Source organism: Hippichthys cyanospilos, chromosome 8 (assembly GCF_059441005.1).
Source record: "Hippichthys cyanospilos isolate Australia breed blue-spotted pipefish chromosome 8, RoL_Hcya_1.0, whole genome shotgun sequence".
NCBI classification, from domain to species: domain Eukaryota; kingdom Metazoa; phylum Chordata; class Actinopteri; order Syngnathiformes; family Syngnathidae; genus Hippichthys; species Hippichthys cyanospilos.
Window position 1 is genome coordinate 8,947,361 of NC_142376.1, and position 27,659 is coordinate 8,975,019.

Here is a 27,659-nt window from a genome sequence, read left to right on the forward strand (position 1 = left end):
AAAAGCAGTGTGAGCGAGGACCGCACGACAGCTGAACAATGTCTGCTTTCGTCAACTATCTTTCTGAAGAAGACCAAGAGTTCTGCGAAATCAAAAACGCAGCTGCCGAGTTTTACCGGGCGAACAGAATACCCGAGCAGCTTGAGAAAGCCCTGGGAGAGCTTTTCTTCCAGGACCCCGAGGACGTCCACGGTTATCTGGTGCATCAAACTTCTACTTCCTGATATTTAGCATATTAGCTTACTTTACGTTTCATCACTTTTTATTTTTTAGCTAATGATTCGAACTTACTAACGTATTAATTGATTCGCTGCACGTGAAGGCCAGTTTACATCGCGTATACTTTTTGACTGCAAATATGCAAGGGGATAGGATATATAAATTATCGACTGCCGTTTTAATTAACATATAAATTAAGAACATAATTAGTATATGTACTTTTAAACTTGACTATTTCATGAATATAGGATATATCAGGATATATACATTATCGACTGTCGTTTTAATTAACATATAAATTAAGAACATAATTAGCATATGTACTTTTAAACGTGACTTTTTCACGAATATAGGATATATCAGGATATATATATTATCGACTGTCGTTTTAATTAACATATAAATTAAGAACATAATTAGCATATGTACTTTTAAACGTGACTTTTTCACGAATATAGGATATATCAGGATATATAAATTATCGACTGTCGTGTTAATTAACATATAAATTAAGAACAGAACTAGCATATGTACCTACACACATGACTATATATATATATATATATATATATATATATATATATATATATATATATATATATATATATATATATATATATATATATATATATATATCACATTGTCGTTCACTGTGAGGAAGAGGTCAAAATGTAACTTTACTCTTCCCGGCATGCTTTTACATTCAAAACTTACGATTCCTATTTTTTCACATTTTAACATGTTTTTCCCTAATTGACTTCCTAGGCAAACTATTTCACGAACCTCTCACCACATCCTCTAATCAGCAGACTGAATGGAAAGGAGGTCTATGATTCAAGAGGCCACGTCTGTGCTGAGGCTGAAGTCTTTTGTGTCATCTGCAATGAGGAAAAGGTAAAGTTCAGTAAATGCATACAGTGATTTGAAGGAATGTTTTCATTTTCATGCAATTCACATGTACAATTCAAGTACAATAATTGCACAGATTCTAAATGGATTGAAAAAAACCCTCCAATTCTGTCTGACCCATTGTTGAAAAAGTAATTACTCCCTAAACCTAATGTATAGTTGCTGGTCGTTCCATCCTTGACCGCAATCACTGAGATCAAGTGTTTGCGATAAATCCTTCGCATCACTATGGGGGGATTTTGGCACTTTAGGTTTTCAAGCATGAACTGCCCATTTAAAGGCATACATTAGCATGCTAATCATATGTAAAACTGGACTTTTTACTTGGTTGCATCAACTCTTTTCTTTCGGATTCGGGCCTGGTTAAAACGGAAGTTAGTTTCCCTTAAACTGTGATTAATCACAATGACTTAACAAGGGAGGAGGCAATTATTATTTACACGGGGCAAGTTTAGTAGCGATTTATTTCCTCCTAACACTAATTAGTTTTAAACCCCCATTTTATATTTAATATTTATATTTATATTTATATTTAGGGTTGTTTATGTGCAATACTGTATTAAAATATTCGTGTCTATTATGATAACTGCTCAGATTTCATGTCTCAGCATGAGTGGCTTTCAAGCCTCAGGAACCAAGTCCAGAATTTCTCGATTTACCCCAGGAGTATCTAAAAGATTGATTCTCAGTCATTGTTTCCAGTGGATGTCCTCTGCTGCCATCTCTAGCCACTTTTGCCAAAAGGAGCTTTTCTTGGATTGGCAAGCAAAGAGTGAGGAAAGAGTGATTCATGCCACAACTGCTGTCCAGTGGATAGTTGAACCTCTAAACATCATGCTAAAGGGACAGAACCCATGCCACCAAACTGAAATTGACCAGGATCTCAGGTAGGCTTGAGCTGAAGTTACATCTGCGTCCACACTGTAAGTTCAACAATGACCAGCTTGTATGTGCAGTTTTCAAACTTAGACAGTCATTTTCTATAGCCACTTATCCTCACTAGGGTCACTGGCTTGCTGGTGCCTATCCCATCTGACTTTGGGCAGTAGGCGGGCGACACCCTGGAATGTTTGCCAGCCAATTGCAAAGCACACAGGGACGAAAAACCATTCACATACTCAGGCACACCTAAGGACAATTTAGAGTGTCCAATACACCTACCATCCATGTTTAATGAATGCGGGGGAAGCCGGAGTGAAATAATACAGGCACGGGGAGAACATGAAAACTCCACACAGGAAAAGCGAGCTGAAATTTAACTCTGGACTCTGAATTGTGAGGCGGACTTGCTAACCACTCTACCACTGCGCCCTCGACTTATCAAAATTATTTATTTGATTATTGATTAGTTTTCAAACAATCAGTGATGCATATTGAAGAAGAGTTTCTCTCGAAAGCATGACAAAGGTATGTCTTTCTGTTCCAAAACAGTTATTTGTCACACTGGCTCTTGAGGGTTTGGCTTTGTGCCAACATATCATCATGATGCACACGGCCCCCTTTATTGGTAGCCTTTGCATGATATGCCCCATGACCTCGTAGAGAGGATGAGTGAATTGCTATGCAGCTCATAATGGAAATGGGGTGTAACAGCTCTTCAAAAACATTTGCTACAATTTACACATGAAAGACAAAATGCAGAAGTGCACGGTTTGTGATCATGTTTTATAGTCTTCGTTTAAAAAAAAAAAGAAATGAAATGCAGGACCTTGTGGTGACTCTTTTGTACAGGTAATAGATTTATTACATTATAATATTCATGTCTGGTAATTGCACAGCAATTTCTTCATGGCTCGCCTTCAGGAGGAGAAAGAAAACAAAGAACGAGAGGAGAGTCTTGCTGCTGAACAGGAGGTGGAAGTTCCGCCTTCACCACCTGAAAAGAAGAAGGACAACAAGAAGAATGATAAAAGTAATGAGCAATTTTCACATTTTGGTCACATTATATATCTGACAGAACACCTCAGCTATGGTATCCAAGCACCTCTCACTTAAATGTAAAACATTGGAGCATGCATAGAAACTTAAATAAGAAGATGGCATTCAGAGTGATTTTAAACCACATTTTAAAGAACATGTATCCTGGTATTCTAAACTTTCTGCAATTAAATATGCACCTTACAGTGTAAAATTTATGGTACGTCACATGGAGAAATGTGAGAAATTAGTAGCAGATGAAAAAATCCTGTCGTTTTACAGCATGAATGTGCTGTATAAATTCATCAAATGCTTATGGTTTATTTCAATACAATGAAGCTCATGTGTACTCACAACTATGGCCTCTCCATCGGGTGAAAACGTGGGAATTGCGCCAGCTTTCATTTGTCTCCAGAATGAAAACGGAAGTTAAGCGACTCCTCGGATAACGTGGGCATAAATTTTCCTCTGCACAGGCTGTACGAGAGTGGTGTAGCGGCAGTAGTATGAGGGCCTTCCTCCTCACTGCGCGAGCAGAAATCCCTATTATCTGCTCAAGCAGGGCCGTTCCTGAGTGTGCAGATCCATTTCTTTTAATTGTTAGAAGTGCATCAAGGAAGTAAAAAAAAGACTTTGGGGGTGTTTAGGGTAAAAAAATTAACAATGTGAAAAAAAACCTCATATTAAATGCTTGGTAGAAGCAAGACTTTTGGAAAGGCCTTTCTCAGAACTTGTGATCCAACACTATTTATTTCTGATATTTCCATCCACAGAAAAGAAAGGCATGTCAGAGAAGCCATTTTTACCAGCAGAGCCACCTGAACCAGTGCTGCCTGGTTCCATGGCCATTGGCTCAGTGTCTTTTGCCGTGGCCAAGACTGCGGCCAAAATAAAGGGAATTCCACTCTACAAGTACATCCGGGCCCTAAAGAACCCGGAGGTGAGAGCCAACAGACTCTTATGACACTCAATTACAGCGCACATTATTTGTTTTTTGAAGGACTACTGGTACTTTGTGCAACATGTAAAAATGTCTGAATATGTGCGTACAGGAGGATCAAGATGGATTTCACATTCCTCTCTCCCTGGTAACTATATTAAGCTGCGGGAAGACTACTCCTGGAAAACTGAACCTGCTGGAAGAAGTCATAGTGATCCCCAAGGCAGGACAACATATCAAACAAGTACTCAACTTTCCAACTACTCACAGAAGCGTTTTCCCTTTCTTTGTTTTTTTTCAGTGAGAAGTCATGATGTTTATGAAGAGAAGTTTTTACCTAAGATAAAAGCAGTTTTGTGTGTTTGTTTACATAATCTGGGTTTTTCAGCTTGAAAATGTAAAAATTGATATGAAGAAGTTATGTTTTTTAAAAACATCAAAATAAAATAAAACGGTAGCCTGGAAAAGTTAAAATGTGTAACATGGTTTAAAATCACCTGAGTTTGTCTCTTTGGATTTTGTCCTTGTTGCGAAGCAGCTTTTGTCTTGGGCCAGGGGTTGCTGGGTCTTGAAGTGTGGTATCGTCAGGGTTGTGCTTTGTTTGAATTTGGATGATTCCGGGTTGGATTTTTGTTCTTCCATTCGATTGTAGTTCTTTAAACAAATAAATGAAAAGACACATCATGAACTTCATGTTCTTTAATTTCATGAACACTTCCTGTTTCCGAACTTCAGTATAAGTTGCTCAAAAGGCTATTTTTACTAAGTAGCTAACGTAATATAACAGAAATGCTATTTTTGAAATGTATGAGAAAATATAATAATGCAGCAGTTGAAGCATTCTACTGATTGCCAATGAATGGGCTAAATGTGTTGATTTTCTAAATATACTATAATAATTTAAATTTAGCACCAGCATTTTAAAGAATAAAATTCCCAATTCCACTCAATTCTCAATGTTATGCTTGCAGAAACTTCCTTCCTTCCTTTAATGTACAAATCAGAACACACAGAGACTCCAAAATTCTGCCTTTTTGTAATAATTTGACCACCACCAGGTTTACTGTAACTTGACAAACTCTTATCAGAGACAAACAATGGGGTAACTAAACATATGCTTTAGAACTAAGAAAGTCTTTTGAATTTAAGATGAAACATCTTCAATAAACGCATAATTGCCTTGAGCCCGTGTTGTGCCATTATTTGGAATTCCACATAGTCATCTATGCAAGCATCCTCTATTTTGTGTCAAGTGTTTTTTTTTTTTTAACATGTTTTCTCCATGTCATGCTGAACTGTGACCTCCTTTAACAGATCATCACAATGGCAACCCAGTTACAGATGGAAATATTGAGAATAATTAGTGCTTCAGCAAAACCTGGGGTGAGGGTCATTTTCATCTATTGGAAGAGACTACATGAATGGAACAATATTGTGGCATATTTTCACAAGTACCGCAACAATATTGTGGCGGGTTTTATGAGAAAAGAGTAGTGAAAGGATTTTCTGGTTGAGCATTCATAAAAACTACAATGTGCATTATGTTTTTAAAGCCCATCTTCAAATTAATGAAGACGTAAAATCCTGAAATCCTGAAAAGATGATTCAATCATTCACACCGGCAGAACTGAATGTTAACAATGGTACTTGTGAGTGGCACATTCAACTGCTACAACCTTGCAATCCCAACAAGAAATCATTTATTGTCAGTGCCACACTGCTAGGTTTTTTTTATGTTACATCTCTATACAAGTGGATTTCACGTAAAAACTCATGCATTTAGCACATAAGCATCTTAAATATCTTTATCGAAAATTCATTTGATAAATGTGCCTTGTGTTTGCTCCAAGGTCATCCAGGCAATTCTGAGTAACAGTGGTGTGTTGCCCATGACCTTTGATCGTCCTGAACAACCTCTGGATCTCATCACTGAAGCTTGCAATAACCTTGAATTGGAACTGGGAACGGACTTCTATCTGGCACTTAACTGTGGGGGCCCTGATCTCATGGACTATGTAAATGTGTCAACAAGTACATCGAAATCAGAAATGGCAGCAAAAGTGAGATTTTGTGCTGAGAACCGCATGCTTGCCTCTTTTTTTTCTGTCTCCAGAACAAACAAAAATATGAGATTGCCACAGGTAGTTTTAAGTCTCCAGATGAGCTGGTGACCCTGTATCAAACCCTTATCAGCAAATATACTGGAGTGGTGGCTTTAATTGACCCGTTCAGGAAGGAGGTATGGAAATGTTGGTATTTATTTTAATCTTGTTGAAAAATGCAAACCTTTTGCCACCTTGTGTGTTTGTGGACGTTGAAAGGACAGAGAACCGTGGGAGAAGCTGAGCACTGTACTTGGACCGTCGTGCGTGCTGCTCTCTGATGCAACCCACAAGCCGCAAGCTCCGCCCCTGCCTGGAGTCACGGGTTATCTTCTAAAACACATCAACGAGATAACTGTCAGCGATTTGATCCGCATCACTTCTGAGCAACAAGGTAGTTTGTCGGTGCACTCCTGAATGGCACATGGGGATACAATTTTAAAGATTAGTTGGAGTTTTTTTCAACAGTACAACAGTTATTTTCCTTCCTGCTTCTTGAGTGCTTTACGCTTGTCTTGTTTCAGTTTCACATTCCTCACCGGCGTGTCCTGGTTCCCCAACAGCTGGCGCGGATCTCGTTGACCAGGGCGACGTCCAAGACGGTATGAGCATTAATATTTCTGTTACTCTTCCAAGGTATAAGCACATAGCTTGAAGGGTCTTGCCTAAGAACCTGACTGGATGTTGGCCACTGTGTCAAAGTCAGTGCTCTGTTAACCCCTAGACTGTAGGGGTGCGGCTCTTTCATCCTTATGATGTGGTTCTCCGTGTTTGGGAAAATAAATAATGCTTCGTTCAGATCAACTACGTGGCCAGCGTAGCAAGCAACGTGTTAGAATTGCAGTCAATAACGTTTGCGTTAATGGGTGATAGGCCGACATCTATAGGGTGTATTTGGTGCGACGGGACACTAAACGTGACGCGAGACAACCAATCAGTTTTGGGAAGGTAGAAACTGGAAATGGAAATGTAAAAATGCTGGAGTAACTTCCAGATTAAAAGCAGATATTTAACAACAAGATAGCACAGGTAAGTAAACAATACAAACTGGACCGCTTGAAAAATTCCTAACACAGAATACTGTACATCTCATCTGAATGCCCGTTTGTGAACACGGAGGGATTCAAACATTGGTTCGGTCGGCTTGCTTCTTTTAATGAAAATCATGTGGTACAACCTTGGTTTACAAAAGCTGCTGTAAGCAATTCCTCTGGCTGCTAACACCCGTCTGCTTCCACCCTCTCACTCGTTCCATTACCATCATTAGCGTAAGAATACTTTTGATATACAGTATATAACATCTTCATTTCATATGTAATGAAGTGGTTGCGGCTCCCAGTGTTGTCTTATCTGTGGAAACTGGGTCAAAATGGCTCTTTGAATGTCAAAGGGTGCCAACCCCTGTCCTAGACTGTCCAGCTGCTTAATTACCAAGATCCTGTGGGACTTCCAGATCCAGAATGTCAATCTGGTGATAGCCAAACAGCCTGATTGAGTAGTGGTGGATAAAGATCGAAAGCAACATCGATAGCAACATCACTGATAGCAAACAGGTCCTAGACACCTGGCTCTAGGTACTTCTCCAGCTTTTCATGTTGCTTTTCCTTGTACTTGCTCTCGTTCCAGCAACCCCTTCCTCACCAGGGTGCCCCGGTTCCCCGACAGCTGGCGCAGACCTTGTTGACCCGGGCCAAGTCCGAGCCGGTACGACTCAGATTACAATTGGAATCTTTTGGTTGCTCTGAAACAAAAGTCGGGACCTTAAAGAGGTTGTTTTTGTCTACCGAAAATGTGTTTTTCTTGACACACACACACACATATATTTTTTGTGGAAACTCTTTGAACAGTAACTGCCTGTTTTTCTGCTCTTTGTTGCAAGTTATGATGTCCTAATGTGTCCTAGTGCTTCCTGATTATATTTTGCCAAGCCCCCGCAGAAAAAAGAAAACTTTTCAAGCTCCCCCACTCGACGAACAAATTAGATTATTACCTATAAAAATGTATACCTTACCGTATCCTATTTAACATCAACAAAAGAAAAAAGCAATATAAAACAACTTTCAGCAGCTGTTCATTGTTTACAGTGATTTTTTACAGCTTGTATCCAGTTTAGGCCTTAGTCTAAAACTGAAAAAAATTGAGTATCAAAGTGCCTGAAAAAAAAGTGATGAAAATTCTTATATTATTGCAGATACACTTCACGTGACAAAAGCAAAGCCTTTTCCCTGGGGTCATCCATGTTGTCCCACTATTTGAGAAGCACTGTCCTAATGTACAGTATTTTATCGTGGGGTATTTTCATCTCAGCTAATTTTGTGCGCATGTCTCTTGCAGGTTCAATCATATTGTCAATTGCGAACAGTGAGTCCTGCGATGACGACTCGCTGTCAGATATTGTGAGTGTCAGTCTTGTTTGTGTTCCCAGCTTCCACAAAACAGAGTTTTGGTTTAGTCCTATCCACATTACTAATGGCATCACCGTTAGGCTGCTGAAGGAATATCTGAAATCAGGACATTGCAGTTGTCAATTCAAAGCACACCTGGATGCAAAATAGACCTTCCAAAATAATCATTTGCAATGAAAAACAGGTTTCCATTCAATCCATTTAAACATTACAAACATAAAAATGGAATCAGTGTGGACATTTTTCACATACTGTATTACTCATGTGAGGCATGTAGCAACAAGCTGTTCTGCTGATTGCCGCACTCCCACGTCCACGAAGGCGGCGGACCACTTGAAGGTACACGGCTTCCATGACTTTTGCCACACCTCTTGATTGTGCTTACCTATCCCCCCTCCATTCAGGCCTTGCAGGCGTTGCGCTTATATGCAGAGGTATACTTTCCTCTTTGGAAAGTGCCAGTACAGAATGGGGTGTTCGAAGTCAAACTTTTAATAAATCAACTAATGCAAAAGTAAGAATTGCACCTGTAAACACAAACGTGAGAATACATTTTCATTCAAGTTTACATAGATCTGATCAGATGGATTGGATTGGCAGATTTTTGCTTTTTATGCAAAACCATTGCTTGGCTGGTATTATTTACTGATGATCAATGATCAAATCTGCAAAATACAATATTTTAGTGTTCCCTCATGTTCCCAGCGCGGGGGTTATGTTCCCAAAAATGACCCACAGTAACCGAAATGCACTTTTATTTTTCTCAATCACTATTTTCTAAGTTGTCTGGTACAACTTAGAATAAGGGTAAACTTGCAATATGTGTGTGTGTGTGTGTGTGTGTATATATATATATGTATAGTATAGTATAGTATAGTATAGTATAGTATAGTATAGTATAGTATAGTATAGGAAACTACATGTTTAAATCATACTATGTACTGTATATGTTTAAAAACATCCATTGGTCCATCTGATTTAATTGGTTATTGTTTTGTTTTTCAACTTGGCTGATCAACTCCAAAATTGTTTTATGATTACAACCGCTAAGATGATTTGGTCAAAACAAACCCGCAGAAAAACCTTCTTTTGGCTTACGTCTTTCGCTGCAATGTGTCATCTTCTGCAGATGTTTGGAGAAAACACAAATATTTGGATTAAAATGAAAACATAAGTCCGAAAAATAAACTCTGAATTGCAGATACCTAAAAAATCTACTCAAGTAACGCAACAATGTATTTCTTCATCAGACACTGATGTTGCCTCGCATCTAATTAGACACATCAGCTGTGTGAATGTGACCCCCAGGCACAGGAATGCTCCGTTTGGTTGAATGGCGTAGGCCGATAAACGTTTTACACCTCGAATGCCAAAGGCAGTGTGAAAAGGGAGCACAGATACACACACAGCGCAATTGTCCGCCACCTTTTTTTTTCCCCTGACCCTCTCGTCTTTTAGGCTGTGGGTCTGGGCCTGGACTATATCAAACTGGGAGGTCTGAGCAGTGCCGCGACGATGGCGAAATACAACAGGCTGCTTTCTATAGAGGAAGAGCTGTCTCAACAGGGGATCCTGGGTATGTTTCTTTTAGTGTTGCTCTCCCTCTCCCGAGAAGAAGGCCGCCGGACAAAGGCCCGAATCAAGAGAGGAAGGCTCTCTCTCCCTCTCTCATGCGTGAAAGAAAGCAGTGTGTGCGGAAGTGTACGTGCAAAGATGAAATCTCTTTACCTTGAATCTCTTAATTGGCTGCCTACCGACATGCGAGGACAAACGCTTTCCTTTGTCGGTTATGGAGGAGGACGCAATGGAAAGTGACGTGTTTCTGAGATGATTCCTGACAGGAAAAAAAAAATAGCTTATGCAACGTTTTGTGGGTTGATCCTACGAAGCAAAATATCAGAGATCATTTCAGTCATTGGGTGAAGTTTCTTTGAGTCCATTCACTTGATTACCTGATTTGTGTCTCATCTGCAGTACCGAAGGAGCAACACTGCTTGCCGCTGTTCAATGAAATATTCAATGAGGAGGAAGAGGAAGAGGAAGACTGAAAGGGACCGTCTTCTCTTTGTATGCTGTATCACACTGTTATTGTTCTTTCTTTGATCACTTTTTGACTGTTTGGGTCAAAAAAGGAATAACCCAAAATTTGGTTCAATTTGACCCACCTTTTATACAAAATAACCCTGTTTTGGGAGGGGATGTTCTGTCCAAAGCAATCCAGAAAATTGAGTCAAACTGACCCAAATTTCAGCTCGGATCTGTACATTGGTACTGTATAAATGGTCTGAAACACTGGATGAGGTCAAAGAATTTAAGGTAGCTAGATGCACAGCTATAAAAAATAATATTACATCAATATTCATTCATAATATCAGTAAAATTGAAGTATTAACTCTTTCCCTGCCATTGATGACTATTAGACATCACTAATCCATTAGAACCCTATCCTCCTGAGGTAAAACCTAATCATTGGTGTCCACTGTAGTGTTGGTTTTTGGTCTAAATAGTTTGACTCATTCAAGCTACCCTACTAAGTACTAATGCGCTCAGTAGAGGACATCCTAACCTTTCGATGTCTCGTGCTTGTGTGGGATGTAATTAACTTTGCTGTCTTGCTGAGACAAAATGCACACAAATGCTTTACCTTCATCTCAGGTAGTTCTGAAACCACTAAACTGTTACTTGCACCGATGTCTGCAAACGAATTCTGCTTTTTGACTTTTTGTTCCTTTTTCATGTTATACTGAACTAGTATCGACCCCTAACACACGAAAAAGAAGGATGTACCAAACCTATGTGAACCATTACACCCTAGTACCTATTATGATACTGTGGTTAATTTATTTCAACACATGTATGACAGTTAAGTATGTTATTGGCATAATAGCATTACAGTGAATCGGACTTACTATTGGCAATAGTGAAATCCTGGAACAAATGATTTCTAATGCCATTATTGTATTCCCTGTTGGAAAATTTGAATCCAGAGCAAATTGGAGGTAAACTGTTTTTCTTAAATGGTTTGTGTTGGGCCTTAGAGGTGGCGCTGTCATTATAATTTGAAAAAAAATAGTGCCAAATTTGAGCTGCAAAAAAATGCAATATGCTACCTCTCATCGTGTCCCTTTTGTGTAGCAAACATGTTGGCGCCAGCACACAAGATCAAGTCACAAATTAGAGTGGCTTTAAAATGAGCTACAGAATAACAAAGACTACAGTTTCTTCCCGAGGAGGAAAAGTGAAATCTATACAGGTTTTTCTTCTTTTCAAGTGTGTCACAGAACACCAAGCCCGCTGTCAAAAACAATTCACACATCCTCATTCGAGCTCGATATGCTGTTCGATTTGTTTGTGAAATCGCTATAGATTAGTTCCCGTTTTGATAAGGACTATTAGTTGCACTTAATCTGCTATTAAATCAAGTCCGAGTGAGACTTCCTCTGCAGCATTTGGCTCATTGGGAAGGGCAAAGCGGATTCTTTGAAGCCTTCTGAGGACTGAATCTGCTTTGTAAAGGAGGGGACTTTGAACAACAATGGCATTTCCTCCACACCGGGTTAAGGGGGCGCCGAGCTGGAAATTGCACCTCTGCGCTAAACCGAGCCTAAAACCTTAATAACCAAAAGTGTACAATAAGTGACGGACGGGTACGCAGTTCACACTTCTCGTGTTTCAGGCGCTCACACAAGGAGCTGTCTGGGAAATCTGCGCAGGTGTCGAGCTAGAACAACATAATAGCAAGCGTTTGCATAATAACTTGCACAGCCATTGTTGGGCTTCAATTCAACCGTAACAAAACAACTCTAATTGCTTGGATCAAAGTATTTTGCATCTTGGCTATTCAACAGACACTAACTGAAAAGGAATGAAAACGCAGATTCTCTGCGCTAAGGGAAGGAGTGTAGAAAAATATCTTCCCGCGCTGACGTTGAAGTCAATCAAAAATAAGCAGAAATACTTTGCTGAACTGTCGGCTCTGTTAAAATCTACCTGCGATGCTAAAAAGGAAAAATATATTAGATATGTGGTTTAGCAAGAAAAACAGGATCCATAAATGTCTGGTTTTGCTGGTTGTATTAAGGCAAGCTTTTAATATCCAGAACAAACTATTTGTCGAGACAACATGCGTGCAGTCATACTTGCCAGCAGGGTTCTGACACCTGACATTGATAACTCATTGTTTGATTTCAGTGCCAAGCGTGCCCAAACGTTGATCAGTTTAAATATTAAAAAAAAAAAAAAAGCAAAACAATGACTTAACATTTAACAATTTTCTCACATTAAGAACCAAAGGTATTTAAAAATTTGCTTCTCTAAACTAGAGCAATACCCTAGGAGGTGTTTGTTGCCTCAAGTACATCGCGGCGTCTCAGCAGGATTTTCTGCAGTTCATCATCTTGGGATGATGCTGAAGATGATGATGATGATGATGATGACGCCGTTTTTGGTTGAGAAATATTTCTGTCAAAATTCCCCTAAAATATTTAAACACAAATACAGACACCTTCAGTAGGAATTTAAACAGCTACGGAGTTAATCAGTAATTTTGCATTGCAATTACTATTTCTCCCCCTTTCTATAATATAACAACAGACATACTTTCTTATTTGAATATTGAAATATTATAGTGGAAAGTTGTGGAACTTTTGGGCAAACACGATCCAACTCTTGAATGTATTTGAGAGACACAATTACCATGATTGCTTTTAGTTCCTGGAAGGCAGAATTAGAAGGCTTCCTCTTCATCTGATAACGGGAAAATAGAAAATAGAGGCAACACATAAATATTATCTTCCATTATTTCCCATGCAATGCATTCAGTCTGAAATTCGCCTCCCATTATAAGAACATAACAAAGGTGAGCAGGGAGGCATTTTACAAGAAGACATCAAATAATGATACACAAATTCAATAGGGCATTTCGCATTTTCAAGATAATTCATATAGCAGGTCCCAATTATTGTGGTGGAGGAATACATCAAAAGAGGCCTTAAAATATACCTTGCTTCTATTTTACAGCAAACTAGCGGATGGATATAAGAAGTAAACAATTGTTCATTACGTTTACCTGAAAAAGTATTTGTTCAATCCATGGACTTTTTTTTTTTTATAATATTGTGATTTAGGCATGGGCCAATATCAGTTTCTAATGGTGAGAGGACCTTGAGAAAAAATATCACGCTGTTGCAATATCACAAAATAAAGAAATTTAAGCATATTTGGTACGTTAAAAAATGTCCACCATGGTTAGTACAAATCAATAAATAATTGGCATTCTTCTTGTTTTTTGTTGTTCTTCGCAGGTAATAATGCCGTGTCACTGGTGAACAATGTATTTTTAAGACACAAAACCTCCTCATCCCTTCGTACATGCCAAGAAGGTAAAAAAAGAAGTAGCTCTCGGTTTCAAAAGAGGTTGGTGACCCCTGCTCTAAATTTGAACGTTATCACACGTGACCCTTAAAATGATACAGAAAGTTGGTTTGAATAGCACAAGCATAAATTTGTGTTTTTGATTTAAAAAAAAAAAAAAAAAAAAAGAGCACTTACGCTTGCCTTTTTTTGAAGTTGCATTTTCAGAGCCGTCTTTTAAGATCCAAAAAGTGCGCGGCCGGCTTGCTTAGCGTTTATTTTTTTAATTTATCTATTCTGTCCCGTCTTTGTAAACATGGGCTCAGACCCGGAAGAGCCTGGTCATCTTTGTGAAAGAAGATTTATAAAGACACACTTTGCTCCCCCCATTTCTCTTTTGTTTTGATGATCTGCCGCAGTCACCCTTTATAATTCTTTTCCAAAAAAAATTAAAAAAAAATACCTGTCTCCTGTTACAAGATCTCTGGCTAACAGGCCGAAGCTGAACACCTGTTTTGATTCTGTTCATCATTTCATCGATGGCTTGCTGCCTGACATCCACTTCTGTAGGAAATAGACAAGCAAGAGGAATAGGAGCAAAAAAAAGTGACTGTACTTACATTCTTGAATAGGAAAAGACATTTAGTGGCCGAAAGTTTGGTTACTTTGACTGTTTTGCTAAAAATCAGTCTATTGGGCTTTTACTCCTAAACAATAGAAAAGGTATTGACTAATCAATAATCCATTTGCAGTTGTTGTACCTGCTCTCTTGTCAGAGTTGTGGACCACAAGAGGAATGTCACTGCTGTTTTGTCTCTTTCTGATCAATGACAGCAGAGAGCTATGAAGTGAGCACAAATCAATATCGCGTTTTTTGGTTTGTTTGCTTTTTATGAATCCACATTTACAAACTGTCACAAATGTTCAGTTCTGCTTGCACTTCAATTGGAACTAAACTGCAGTGCCTATGAAAACTCTACACACCCCATTTGCCAGGTTTTTGTGGTAAAAAATATTTTTAATGCTTTTTTTCCACCAGTCTTCCATGTGAGTTAATTGTACAGGTCGATTTGAAAATGAATTATTAACTAATTAATTATTATTAACATGGTTGCTCAAGTGTGCACATCCTTTTATGATAACAGTTTTGGGGGGGACCTGAGTTCTACAGGTTATAGATCTCAATAATGGAAGATGTTTTTAAATGATTTCCCATTGTCTCACTTTTCATATCACAAAAACCTGGCCTATAAACAGCGGTCTGTAGACTTTTTTTGTTTGTTTTAATGACACTGCACATCTGAAAACATCAAACGGATATGCTATATTTTTGCTTTCAAAAACACGGTTTAAATTTATTATCATTAAGTGAGGAAAAGTTACCTGAGTGGGTTGAAGGCCGCTGGGGTTGGAAGAGGAGGAGCAGGTGGTGGAGGTGGACATGGAGGTATCGGAGGACGTGATCCATTCGTCGCCATTTCCAGTTTCTTTTGAAGTTCTTCGACTGACCAATTCAACGACAAAATAATTTTGTGACCAGTCATTGCTCGTTGACATTTTGCAGACACCCGATTCTCTTTTGTTGTTTTTTAAAAAAACATTACGATTTTGGAATATACATGATGAAGATGTATCCGTACCGCTTTCAAAAACAGAATAAGTCTGCTTTAGTTCAGACCTAACCATATCAAAGACGCAAGGAAATATCGTGGCACGGATGGATTGCTGCAATGATGGATGGATGGATAGATAGATCTTACTATTACAATAATTAAAAATCCAAAAAGCAATACAAATATACAACCAAGCAGTTTGCTAATTGCGTGCATAATACCCCACCGCTTGGTAGCTTGTAGGTAACATAGGAGTGGTGTTTGGTCATACTTTTTGTGTGCTACTCTTAGGGAAGTACACATCGCTCTCACAAAACGGCTTGTTTTCATTGTTATGAATTAGTTCTTACCTCTAAACCTCAGATCCTTGACCTCCGTTTGGGCCTTGGAGCACTCCTCACTGTACTCCCTCTTCTCCTCCTCCACAAGCTCAAGTTTACACCTCAAGGCTGTCAGCTCCTTCAGTGCCTCACAACCACTCAATTCTTCTTCCAGTTTCTTTATCTGAACGTGCACGTAAACATTTTTGTAGATGCGAGAATTTTTCCTGTTGATCTTTCACAGCACAAACAACTTATTTACAAGGGGTATGAGTGGATGATTATGTACACACTTTTCAAGGAAACGCCACTCCAATTTTGCTCGATTGGGGGAAAAAAATGGCAAGAATGAAATGTTTCAGTGATAGTTCTTGCGGCTGTAGCCCTGGCGCTGGTAATTGGTCCGTAGTAAGTAGTACTGGTTAGACGCCAGCTGACATTCAGTTGCCTGCTCTACAACCCCTTTTCCAAGTTCCAATTGTTCCTCAAATGAGAGGTATGTTCACTTTCTGTATGACACCAACACAGATCAGTGATCCCACTCAGCTTTCATTGTTTTACATCCGAGCCAGTGGAGGTGGGAGCTGGTTCGAGGCCAAGCTCCTGCCGTTCATTACCGGCCATGTTCTTTAACGCTTTCCTTTATGCGGCAAATGTTTTGTTAACACCGAGGTTATGCTTTCACTCGTGCATGTTTGTGCGCTCGCTGTATTATTCCATCTGACAACGAACGGCATACAATAAAAATGTCAAGCGAGTGCCTGTGCCACTTCGTACCTCTGAATACATATTGCCTCTTTAACTGAGTTATGAAATACAGGATGTCACAAACATGTGAATGCAGCGTCTTGCTTCTGAGCGCTAGACAGGGGCTATAAAAAAACAACATGGACGCCTCATTGGAGTGTTTTAAACTAGGGGTGTTTTTCACGTCTGATATATTAATATTGTAGCCTAACTTACTCTCCGATACTAATTTCAATTTAGGATGATATCAGCAACCATTATTATTACTATTTTTTTTTTTTAAAGTATAAACGTTAAAAGAGACTTGATCAAGTGATATTCAAACAATGAAGGATAGCCAAGGGGGTGCCCTGAACTGGTCTGATATCAGTTAAAAAAAAAAAAAAAAAAGATACTAGCACTCATACACAAGAAGACAATTCCAGCCTGTTTTTAAATGAAGATTGTTTTTCGTTATTTCTCAGGATTCTGTCATTTGTTTTGTATTTATTTACTTCATATGGAGTACATATTTGAGATCAACTTGTAACCCAAATGTTCGGAATAAATGGGTCATATTTTCTCATACATACTCGTGCTGACAATTGTCTTTTGTTTGAACTATTCGACTTGATCAGATCTCTTCTAAAATTTCATACAAAAGAATAAATAAATTATCGTATCATTCCTGCTAATATTGTATTGTATGTATGTATATGTAATATTGTATTTGATTTGATATTTGAGGCTCAAATATCGATATTGTAACAGCAGTTGTATTGGGATGCCCCTGGAATAGACAGCAAGAGTAATTATGAGAAAATATGACCCATTTATTCAAAAAATTGGGGTTGTATAGATCTACATGACGATCTACTGCATGTTAATAAAATAAATACAAGATGCATTAAAGGACGTCTGTGAGTGCTAATATCAGAGATTTTGGATGTAGACCAATATAATTGGAGAATGTTTATTTCTTGTTTATATCCGATTGATATCACTGTCAGATTGAGGCGCTCTTAGGTTAAACAACGTGAAGATTCAGGTTTGCCCACTCTGATTTTTTTATATCCTTTAGTGTCTAGTCTAGTGTCAGTTGTACCTGGCTCTGGTGCTCCTGCTTCAAGGTTTCCAAATCCTTGGTCAGAGATGCAACCTGGCCGAGTGCCTCCTGTAAAGCATGACTCGGCGTTGTGCTCTGCATCAGAATCTGGCTCTGCCTTTTAAGCTTCTTTTGCTCAACAACCATCTGAAACAACAAATCGCAACATTGGGATGGTAGTTGGATGACATACAGTAGTAGCAAGTGGCATATAGACATAATGAATATCTTACAACGATAACATAAAAATTGGAATTTAACTTACTGCTCTGGCAAAGTTCTCTGCCCCCTCTCTCAAGTCCCGCTCCAGGTTCAAGGTGTCCTGTAGGGCTTCGTATTCCTCCACAGCAAACTTCGACACTGAATAGTAATCCCACATTTATGATTTAATTAATAAGGTTAACTATCCGTGAGCACCCAATCAATTAAGAAAAATACTGTGAGTCATAAAAATACTCTTTCAATTTTTCTAAATCTTATTTAATTTCTCCCACTCTAACCTCTGTTATATTTTCCCAGTAGCTTCTTTTGCTGCGCCACCTCGGCCATTAAAACAGAGTTAGCACCTTTTTCTTTCAGCAGCTGCAGAGACAAGAAACGAGATGCGATTTACAGTAAACATTGAAGGGTCAGTTGCGGTGCAGTCTGTCGGTGGTTAGCACTGTGACGCAAATCCCTTCATTGTCCGTCAGTCCAATTCAAGAAAAGGACGCGCACACCAGCAACAACAAACCATTTTTTTCCTCTCCCACACTGAAAATGATGCATACAGTATATACACAGAATAGTATTCAAAAACAGGGATGTCCAAGATACGGTCCAGGGGCCATTTGCGGCCTGCCATCCACATTTTAGCAGACCCCAAGCATTTTCTAAAAATACATTTTAAAAACACAATTTAAAAAAGTGATTAAAAAAAAAACTGTGATGGTATACAGCGTTAGAGGTGTGAGAGAAAAAAAAAACTTGATTGGCCTATTCATTTGTGTGCTCTGTTGTGTCTATTTTGTCTCAGCAAGTCAGCAACATTGCGACAAAATGAAACAACATTGTTAAAGACAGGATGTCCTCTACTAAGCACACAAGGACTTGGTAGGGTAGCTCCGAGATGATATACACCAAAACTCAATTCCCACTACAGTGTAGACAAATGAAAATAAAATAAAAAGTGCACTTATTGGCCCACCAGAACAGGTCATTTTGCCTGACCACAAAATTGTAGGAGTCTCCTGGTAAAGCACTCACTTCTTGCCTGGTTTCCTCTAGTTGTTCTTTCAGCATTGCAAGATTATCAGAGACATGATGCTTTTCTCGGACTCTCAACTGCAATTTACTTTGCGTCTCTGAAAAAAGAAACATCTTAAAAACAAGATACTAATGTAAAGCGGTGGTTTTCATATGAGGGAGTTCAAGAGGTGCGTGAAAGTTTAACATAATTTCTGCAGGTGACATCAAACAAATTGGATGTGCTTTAATGCTGTGCTAGGAACAATACATTTTTCTTTTCAAATTAAAAGCAAATTAATTGAAACGTGAAGCAACTCATGGCTAATTTTTTAAAATACTGTATGTTTTTATTGATTTTTTTTTGCGCATTGTTATTTGCAATTAAAGTGTTCGACAGAAGAGACAGAAAAAAACCTCGGATAATGTTACACAATTTGTCTTCTGGTGTTCCTGAATAACATACACCAAGAGATACCACTACAAATGCAAAAATTAAGACACATTCATGTTTTAAGCCCCCTCCATCCATTATTTCACAGGGGTACACCATTCGAAAGCAGGTCGAGAACCAGCGATCTAGACTAAATGCGACTAATAGTAATGTTTTTAAGACAAGATCAAAGTGCATGTATGAAAACATTGACACATTACATCAATGAATGTCATAACAAATTACTTAATAAAATGAACTAACTCTTTTTTTAAGTCCATGTGCAAAATTGAACTTGTAGTGACCATCGTACTGTAAACAACTCTTGAGAGAAATTTTTCACCTGAGATTTTGTTCTGGCACGTGGTTGACACGCAGTTGGCGGGATTTAGCTCGTCGCCTTCTTCATCCTCATCGTCAAGGTTTATCTCGGTGATGGTCCCTGGGCTAAGTTGGGAAAGCAAGATCATGCTCTTCCGTTTCAGGGAGTGGTTCTGATGGTTCAACTACGGGGATAAGGCATAAAAATGAAAGGTGAATGCTGTCAAATTTAACAGGGTTCAGCTGCCACATGAAGTAAATAGAACTGAGTTAACCGAGGTGATTTTTTTTTTTAAATGCTTTACAAAAATTTAAATTATATCCAAGGTGAAGGCTTTAACACCCTAAGAAATAGTAATGTGATGTTAAAGTGGTGATTAACAGGTGGTTATCCTAAAGTACAACATCGGCATTTATACTTGTTGCCAACAAAAAGTCAGGAAATCATTCAAAGCGTAAAAAGACCTTGACGAGGTTGTTATTCATTATGGACAGAATATGAAGAGATGTATGGATATATTTTGCTGAACAGTACATAATAAGGGCTTTTCAAGCACTACAATGCATGGTGATGTTACAGTCATAAATGACAGTATAAGCTGCGTAATTACTTTTCTTTTAAACTACTTTGCCAAAATGTCATTGTGTCCTTGTGCATTTTAGACTGTTGACATCTGGGGTCAATGATGTAATATGATGAATTATTTGCAGGTCTTTGCGTTCTCGAAACTTTAACAAGAAAAAAAAATCCATTAATAATAAAATTGAATAAAAAAACTAATGTGGAACATTCTGTATGAATGTGTACCACTGAGTCGGTGCTAACCACTGTTTTCATTTAATACAACATAAATTCATGATGCATGGTGCTACCCCGCGCAACGCTGAAACACAATGCCGCCCTCGTGTAGGAAACTCATATTCAAATTTTCAAATGCGTGAAGTGGCAGCGAGTTTGTATTACAATCAGGAAAATCAGGCAACAAAACGTAGAAACTGCGCAAGTGACAGGCTAGATGAGCTGTTTCTTGTTTTGCCCTGCAATCAGTGATAATGGCAGGACACATGCAAACGCAATGATCAGGTGTGGAAAAACATAAACCATTAGAAGACCACAGATGAAGAAAGAGGCAGATTCCCTCCTTTTATGCATGATTACTTTTTTCAAGCCATTTATATTTGCATCAACATTTCAGAACATTTCTTAAACATAGTTTCAGATTGATCCACTCAACATGAGGGAAGCATATTCCAATGTCATTTTCAACAAATTCAATCATCAGAACAAATAAGAAGCCCATTCCAAAGAAAAACAAAAATCTAGCCTCTAGGAAAGAGAAGAGAGAAGATGGTAAAGAACAGCCAGAAATAAATATGTTATGGCGCCCTAGTCAGATAAGATTGAAGGCCTTTCTTTTGGAGAGAGTCTAGGTAGTGTGGAGAAGAACTTAAAATATTCCTCAACAGATGCAAAATAAACATTGGGAGTAAAGCACCAAGAAATAGCGAGGCTTTATCACAATATTTTCATTCCTTCTTTTTATCGCAACACAAAAACATCAAATATCGCAAGCACAAGTCTAGTAACTTTTTAAATCAGACTTATGCCGTTATGAATCACATTTGAGGCATCTTAATTTTGGTATGCCCAAAACCATCACTGAATACAAAAAGATTTCAAAATAGACTTCAATCTGTGTATCATCAGGAAATGTCTTCCCTTGAACTTAATTTATTTTGAGATCATTTAAGTCGAGATTTAGTTAAATAAAGCATTTATGTTTTCAACTCTTAAAATGTATTACAAAAAATCAGATCGCGAGGGAATTTTCATTTGATAGCCTTCTAAATGCCAAGAAATTTAGGTACAGCTCATTTTAATACAAATTTACGATGTTAAATAACTCAAAATTGTCTGGAAGTGCATGATGTCGAAGGACATATATCTATTTAGATGCATATATATAATCATGACGAATTTCTACAAATACTTGACACGAAATGTTTTTAAGTTGTATATCCTGATTTTGCCAGTCCGGCCCACTTGAGATTACATTGTGCCCCTTGTGGCCCCTGAGCTAAAATGAATTTGACACCCCTGGGTGTCAAAGCTCATAAATAGGGTGATAATAGAACAATCTGAAGCATTGGGCTCGATTTAGGGAAGCAAGAAGCAAGGCTTGACGATCAATTTTTCAAGTCTAGAACTTGCCAACATTTGGTTGAACCTGGCGGACTGGAGCTTTTGTCAAGGAATTGAATGAGAAATGATTACAGTGATATGTTCATCCATGAAACGCTCAAAACACTGTGCCCAAACTCCATCACTCTCAAATAACAACTCGCAGTTTAGCAAGGACTCCAAAATTGTGCTCTGAATCAAAAGAATCGAATGCAATTTTAGTCACAGTAGACAAGAGAACAGAAGAAGAACTGCTGGGGCGCAAAGTGCTTTTGCTTTTGTTCAAGTCATGGAATGACTCCCATAGGACGGTTATCCTGGATTTGGCGCAGCATTTACTTTCCAAAATGTTCACCTAGCGATCCTTTTTACATTTTGTCACATATGTAAGTCGTTTTGGATGACCGACGTGGGGAAAAAAAAAAGATTATGCAAAAGCGTACCTTGGAGGCCAAGGCTTCGGCGGTTTCTCTGCATGTCCTCTCAATTGCCAGTTTCTCCTGAATGGCGTTGATTTCTTCAATGACCATCGTAGAGACTAGAGAAAAGACAAACACATTGATTAACCACAAATCCTGCCCTGATTTGTGTCGTGCCGCGTTAATGCGCCTTGGTTTAAATAAAGACGGCAGCATATTTAAAAAAAAAATACAACAAAGACTTTGAAATGGGACGCTTGCTTTTAAAATCCATCACAGGTGAAAGGAGCATAACGAGCACAGACGCGCGTTTCAAATGTTTTGACCCTCCATTCATTTTCCCCGAACGATTCTCCGGCCCAACACTTTGAGACCACTTTACCGAAGCCAGAATTTGAAATAGAGAACGAGAAGTAAAAAAAAAAGGGGGAGCAAATAGTTTGTGTTTGTGACGATGACAGTTAGAAACGCGGTAGATTTTCCTTTGAATAAATCTAGCCGGCGCTCATGTATTCAGCAATTCTCCAGCCAAAACACATATTATGTTTGACTTCCACATTAATAGAGGCTGCCTCACTGTGCCAAGCAGCTGCATATTAGGAGCTATTACGTGATTTCATAGCTCTTAGAAAATTGCTCCTATTCACAACAAAACGGCTGGAGGTGGGGCGGCAGGCTTGGTGAGGGGTAGCTGGAGGACGGGACAAAAAGCCCCTAACACACAATCATGCCTTTTCAATTGGCGATGGCAAGGTTGATGACAACATGACCATTGTGTTATAATGATAACACCACAAAGGCATCTGCCCCCCTCATCAAGGCTTCACGGTGGCTGCAGATACAATTTAATTCACTGTTCTGTTGGCGGCGCTGATACCATTATGCGCCACGTCGGCATCGGGGTAATCACTGTCTTTCCTGAGAAGAGGATGAATAAAGACGGACACAAAAAGAGGCAAGAAAACAGACGGAGTGATGATGAGGATAATGGGAATGCCAAAACTCACAATTAAGCCTGCCATATTTGATGTGTCAGGGGCCCCGCTGACTTTCAGCACTTCTACACCGCTGTTTGTTTACCATGGCTACCGGTAATCATAATTAGCATGTCATTAAGTTCGAGGCGTCCGCGGGAAGATTTATTAGAGTGGTCGGGGCATTACGGCGACAGACAGATCGCCGCGAAAGCGAGGCCGACATGAAAACTGGCAGCTAAGTGCTGCTGAATGGTCGATGCGAAGGGTGCGGGGAGGACACGGGTATCGCCTCGTCCCGGTCTTCATCAAGGTCTTAATTAGGCGACGCCGGGGGGAAGGAATTGCCGAGCGAAGGCTTAATTTCTCCTGTGTTCAGCCATGATGGTTAATTAGTTAAGTGGGTGGGCAATTCGTTAAGGGGAGGTCTACAGTAGCTGTGATTGGGAAAGAGTAATACACTTCATGTCAAATTTCAGCCGTAGTCGTCAACATTTCCACATTTCTCGCCAGACACAGATTATTACTGTGGTCTTTGATGCCATGTGCAATCTCAAGTGAAATTTGACCTTCACCAAGCAGATTTTGATCTGAATGAAACGCTCTGTATTTATTGATAGAGAGGGCACAATGCTAAATCTCAAATATTTGGCCAATCGAAATAGGAATTTGGGAGCTACAGCCCACCAAATTTGAAGATTTTCAGCATAAAGTGGTATGGTCAACCTAAGAACCATTTTATCTCAGGAACTACTGGGTTAAAGAGGTATGGGTGGAAAGGGGCGGCATGGCTCGGTGGTAGAGTGGTCGTCTCTCAGCCGAAAGGCCGTGGGTTTGATCCCCGACCATCAAGACCATGTCTAAGTGTCCTTGAGCAAGACACTGAACCTCCAGTTGCTCCTGATGCTGCATCATCAGTAGGTAAATGACTAGTAAGTGTCAAGCATTTTGAGTACCTAAGGTAGAAAAGCGCTATATAAGTGAAAGTCCATTAACCATTTCAAAGTCCAAAAGGATTTTGACCAGGATTCAAAATCTACAGTTGCTTAAAAGATTGGTACATGTTTTAGTAACTTTTTAACCTACCATTTATGCTTGAAATTGACCATGTGGATCACATTACCTTGACAAAAAAGTGGAAATGGTCCTTGCACAGTTAAAGCACTCACATTATATATGTGCACTCTGATTCAAATCAATTTGAAGGTCATTCGGTTACTATAACGCGAAAGGCCAATGGAGAATTTGGGTGTTGTTTTGTTTGAAATAATGGTTATGGGTCCTTCCAGAATTGGAGGACATTTTGGCTTCAATATTCTTGAAGAATTAAACCTTCACTTTTAGGATTTTCTGCTGCATATTCATCAGTAATAGACAATCATCTACCATAGGCTTATGTTGGTCATTACAAAACTCAAAATATTGACTGTACTCTATCGGTCTGTGCACTCAGGATCGTTAGGTACATAAATACACCACAACACACCAAAGAGGATTAGTATTTCCTTAACTCTTTCTTATACTTTTCTACTGGCCAGTTTACTACAACAGTGTAATGATACCCTGAAATTCTAGAATTTAGTTTTGCTGTGCCACCCCAAAATTTAAAGTGGCCCCGTTCTGGCCACCCCATACACATTTTCTGGAGGCACCACTGGCATGCAAGTCTGAGCCCTAATAAAGATGAAGATATGCTAGCGTAGGTCAGTCATTGAGTTTTTCATTTATAAAGTAGATAAAAAAATATATGGCCACCTCTGCATTAAAAATGCTCAGGGAAGTCAAAATAACATGACACACGTTTTTTTCTGCAAGCAGCAGTATTCATAATCCAAACTGAAAATCACGATTACATTTTGATTAATTCCCTAGCTGTAATACATCATATACTCCTATCAGGCATTTGTGCAGACTGATTTTACTTTTATAAATGAATCTGTGAATATGTATTGAGAGAGAGGAAAAAAAAACATACCTTGTTGAAACTCATTGAGCCTCTTAATTGCCTCATCTCGTTCCTCCTCCAGTATCTTGCACTAGGGGACGCAGACATAATTTAAATGCATTTTTGTTCCTTTGCGCTAAAAGCCTTTTTGGCTAGTACATGCAATTTTATGTTTTGATCTTGTGTACAGAAAATGTATGGATGGATTTCTGTACCAATCCTTATGATATAATGATGTGTCATATTTCATAGCTTTCACTATCAAAGTGAGCGAATGCCTTGAAGATTAGCAGGATGAGTGAGAATATTCACAGGCAAAGAAAGTATACTGTAAACTAATAAGATGATCTACTGCTACGACTGTATAAAAAGAAGCTGGTATCAGTATATAATATGTATATTATTGTAACTCATATTCACCTCTTTAGTTGCTGCTTCATGTCTCCTTTGCAGGCCTTCATATTCCTGTATAGCTGTGGGAAGCAACGGATGCCAGTCATCCATCGTCAAAACAAAATCCACACATAACAGTCAAAGCTCCCGAGTGTTTCGATTCATATTTTTAACACATGGGAACTTCTCAAACATGTGATAACTTCCCACAAACTGACTAATTCCTCTGCATCACCTGAATGCAGCAGTATAAGTCAAGAAATCCATTTCCCCAATACTGTAAATAGTTATAGAATGTTTTACAGTTCCTGAATTGTATGGAAAATTACACTTTTGGTAATTTGCAGTAACATTAAATATATTAAATACAGTATGTCAGATATGTCAACAGCTTCTGGCCATACTCATTTATATAAGAACATTTGTGAACAAGTACAATAAAAAAACAGAGATAAAGCGTGATATGTAAATCATTGTGATAAACAAGGGTCACAAATGATTAAGTTTCATCCTTGATACTCAAAATATAATGACAACTATGAGGAGATTAAATGTGTGTTTTTTTTTTGGCTGTTATGGGCCCCATTTTCATGCTCACTGCAAGTTTAGCGCAAAGTGCAGTCTAACAATACGCATCGGTGGATTTTTCTTCTTTTTGGTATTCCTCTAGACTTTGCACAGATAGAATTTGGTGTAAGTGTGCCCATTGAGTTGAAGGAAGAGAGTGACAGCCATTTTTTCTTTGTGAAATAATTAAACAGTAATTAATTTATTCAATTCTCCACTCCTCGTCCCCTGCACATACACCTACAGAGATACAGTGATGTAACTAAATGATCACAATCCCAAAATTTGTAAAACATATTTGAGTTGGCCATTGAAACTATTTCAAATTTGAGGGTAAATGTCAACTATAAGACTTCTTACGGTACATGCGAATGATAAAAGAATGATCATGTTTTAGTTGTCAATTACATCCCTTACGACCCCTCATAGTTGAGGCATTAACTAGATACCCCATGTGAGGGAAAAATATTTCTTTTTCTTTTTTAAGAAAAAAATACCCAAACGACTGCTATCGCCCCTGTGTTTAAAGTTCTTTGGCATTATCAAATTGGGTGAAACTAAGTCTTTGTGTACTCAAATACCTAATAATTAGGCACACTTTGTTGATATAAAAAAAGGGAGTTTTCAACATTTTGGGCAAGCAGACATGATTTATCACCATGAGCCTGAGATAACCATTGAAATATTTAATGCAAAAATAAAAAAAATGAAAAGGGAGGCTACAGAGGAGATTAGATGGGCATTCGCGGCAATCGCGGAATCCACTTACTGCGAGGGTTTTTCGGTCCCCATTAACCACGAATAACGAGGGAACACTACTATGCAGAGTCCTCGATTCACGGGGTAGCGTTATTCCCACGACTGCGACGTAACCCAATTATTTACTTGAGTCTCATTTGACGCGTCAGTAAGCATTACTGAAGTCAGTGCAACTTTTTTTAAAGCCAGGAACCACAATACAGTACAGTACTACTTTACACTGTTCGTTCGTTGAGATTCGTTCGTAAGCTCGAAACATTTTGTCGTGAACGACGTCCCGCTACGCGTCTGGTTTTGATACTGCAGTAATATGTAATATGGAAATATGTTTCAAAATGGGTCTTCTTGGTTTAGATTTCATTGCAGTTCAGTTTTGAACAAATGATTAATTCCAGAGGCCCAAAGGCCTACATAGAATGTCACAAGGTGGACTCTCATTCCATTCCAAAGTACAATATGTTACAGAAAAACTCCTCAAGCCGGTTTCGTTTTGGCACGTAGATGTAATGCAAATGAATGTGTAAGCTAAAGTAGCTTGTACTGTATAATTGATAAAGCTAGCATCAAACACGTGTAATTTAACATGCTACGAAATGTTTTTTTTAACCTCAACGTCGCACAGCAGGCCTACCTTTGTCTGTCAATTCAGTAATGACTTCGTTTTCTGCAAGCTCTTCGGAAGCCATACGTCTTTTTTAAATGATATGGAACAGGAAGTGAACGTCGTGACACACCTGCACATTTTCATTCAGTGGGACGAGCTGGTCCAAGCACAAATACCGAAGTTCAAAGTACTGTCACTCACTCACGAACGCGCATGCAACTCAAATAAAA

The 27,659-nt window shown here is 38.7% G+C and overlaps 2 protein-coding genes across 7 annotated transcripts; one reads left to right on the forward strand and one right to left on the reverse strand.

Annotated features, from left to right (window-relative positions):
* Positions 1-17,415, forward strand: eno4 (enolase 4). Of its 6 annotated transcripts, none has more exons than XR_015866397.1 (16): positions 1-200; positions 985-1,113; positions 1,831-2,015; positions 2,907-3,040; positions 3,819-3,985; positions 4,098-4,229; positions 5,300-5,368; positions 5,836-6,000; positions 6,099-6,224; positions 6,307-6,481; positions 6,612-6,689; positions 7,714-7,791; positions 8,422-8,483; positions 10,467-10,559; positions 13,796-13,873; positions 14,171-17,415. XR_015866397.1 is itself a non-coding variant. In XM_088421560.1 (16 exons), the coding sequence occupies exons 1-15, from the start codon at positions 39-41 to the stop codon at positions 10,538-10,540; spliced, it is 1,860 nt and encodes a 619-aa protein (XP_088277686.1). In that variant the 5' UTR covers positions 1-38; the 3' UTR covers positions 10,541-10,559; positions 13,796-17,415. The 6 variants fall into 6 exon arrangements, 5 of the variants coding, with proteins under 5 accessions (XP_088277686.1, XP_088277689.1, XP_088277685.1 ...); XM_088421560.1 differs by adding an exon at positions 9,951-10,068 and having other exon boundaries at positions 8,422-8,489; positions 13,796-17,415; XM_088421563.1 differs by having other exon boundaries at positions 13,796-17,415.
* Positions 12,550-27,602, reverse strand: shtn1 (shootin 1). The gene is made up of 15 exons (XM_088421564.1): positions 27,457-27,602; positions 25,527-25,579; positions 25,137-25,197; positions 22,212-22,306; positions 19,609-19,771; positions 18,854-18,951; positions 18,109-18,190; positions 17,874-17,968; positions 17,609-17,755; positions 15,808-15,961; positions 15,228-15,348; positions 14,606-14,685; positions 14,308-14,408; positions 13,188-13,238; positions 12,550-12,967 (listed from the first exon to the last, which is right to left on the reverse strand). Exons 1-15 carry the CDS (start codon positions 27,509-27,511, stop codon positions 12,824-12,826), a joined length of 1,500 nt encoding a protein of 499 aa, XP_088277690.1. The 5' UTR covers positions 27,512-27,602; the 3' UTR covers positions 12,550-12,823.
* Positions 27,603-27,659: the final 57 nt, after the last annotated feature.

Excerpts from the sequence above, each read along its gene's own strand:
- eno4 (XM_088421560.1), top strand. The coding sequence starts at position 39 with ATGTCTGCTTTCGTCAACTATCTTTCTGAAGAAGACCAAGAGTTCTGC. Across the intron at positions 201-984 it reads AGGACGTCCACGGTTATCTG|GCAAACTATTTCACGAACCT; the intron begins GTGCATCAAACT and ends TTGACTTCCTAG. Across the intron at positions 5,369-5,835 it reads GTGCTTCAGCAAAACCTGGG|GTCATCCAGGCAATTCTGAG; the intron begins GTGAGGGTCATT and ends GTTTGCTCCAAG.
- shtn1 (XM_088421564.1), bottom strand. The coding sequence starts at position 27,511 with ATGGCTTCCGAAGAGCTTGCAGAAAACGAAGTCATTACTGAATTGACA. Across the intron at positions 18,952-19,608 it reads GTGCCAGAACAAAATCTCAG|AGACGCAAAGTAAATTGCAG; the intron begins GTGAAAAATTTC and ends TTCTTTTTTCAG. Across the intron at positions 15,962-17,608 it reads AGCAGGAGCACCAGAGCCAG|ATAAAGAAACTGGAAGAAGA; the intron begins GTACAACTGACA and ends GTGCACGTTCAG.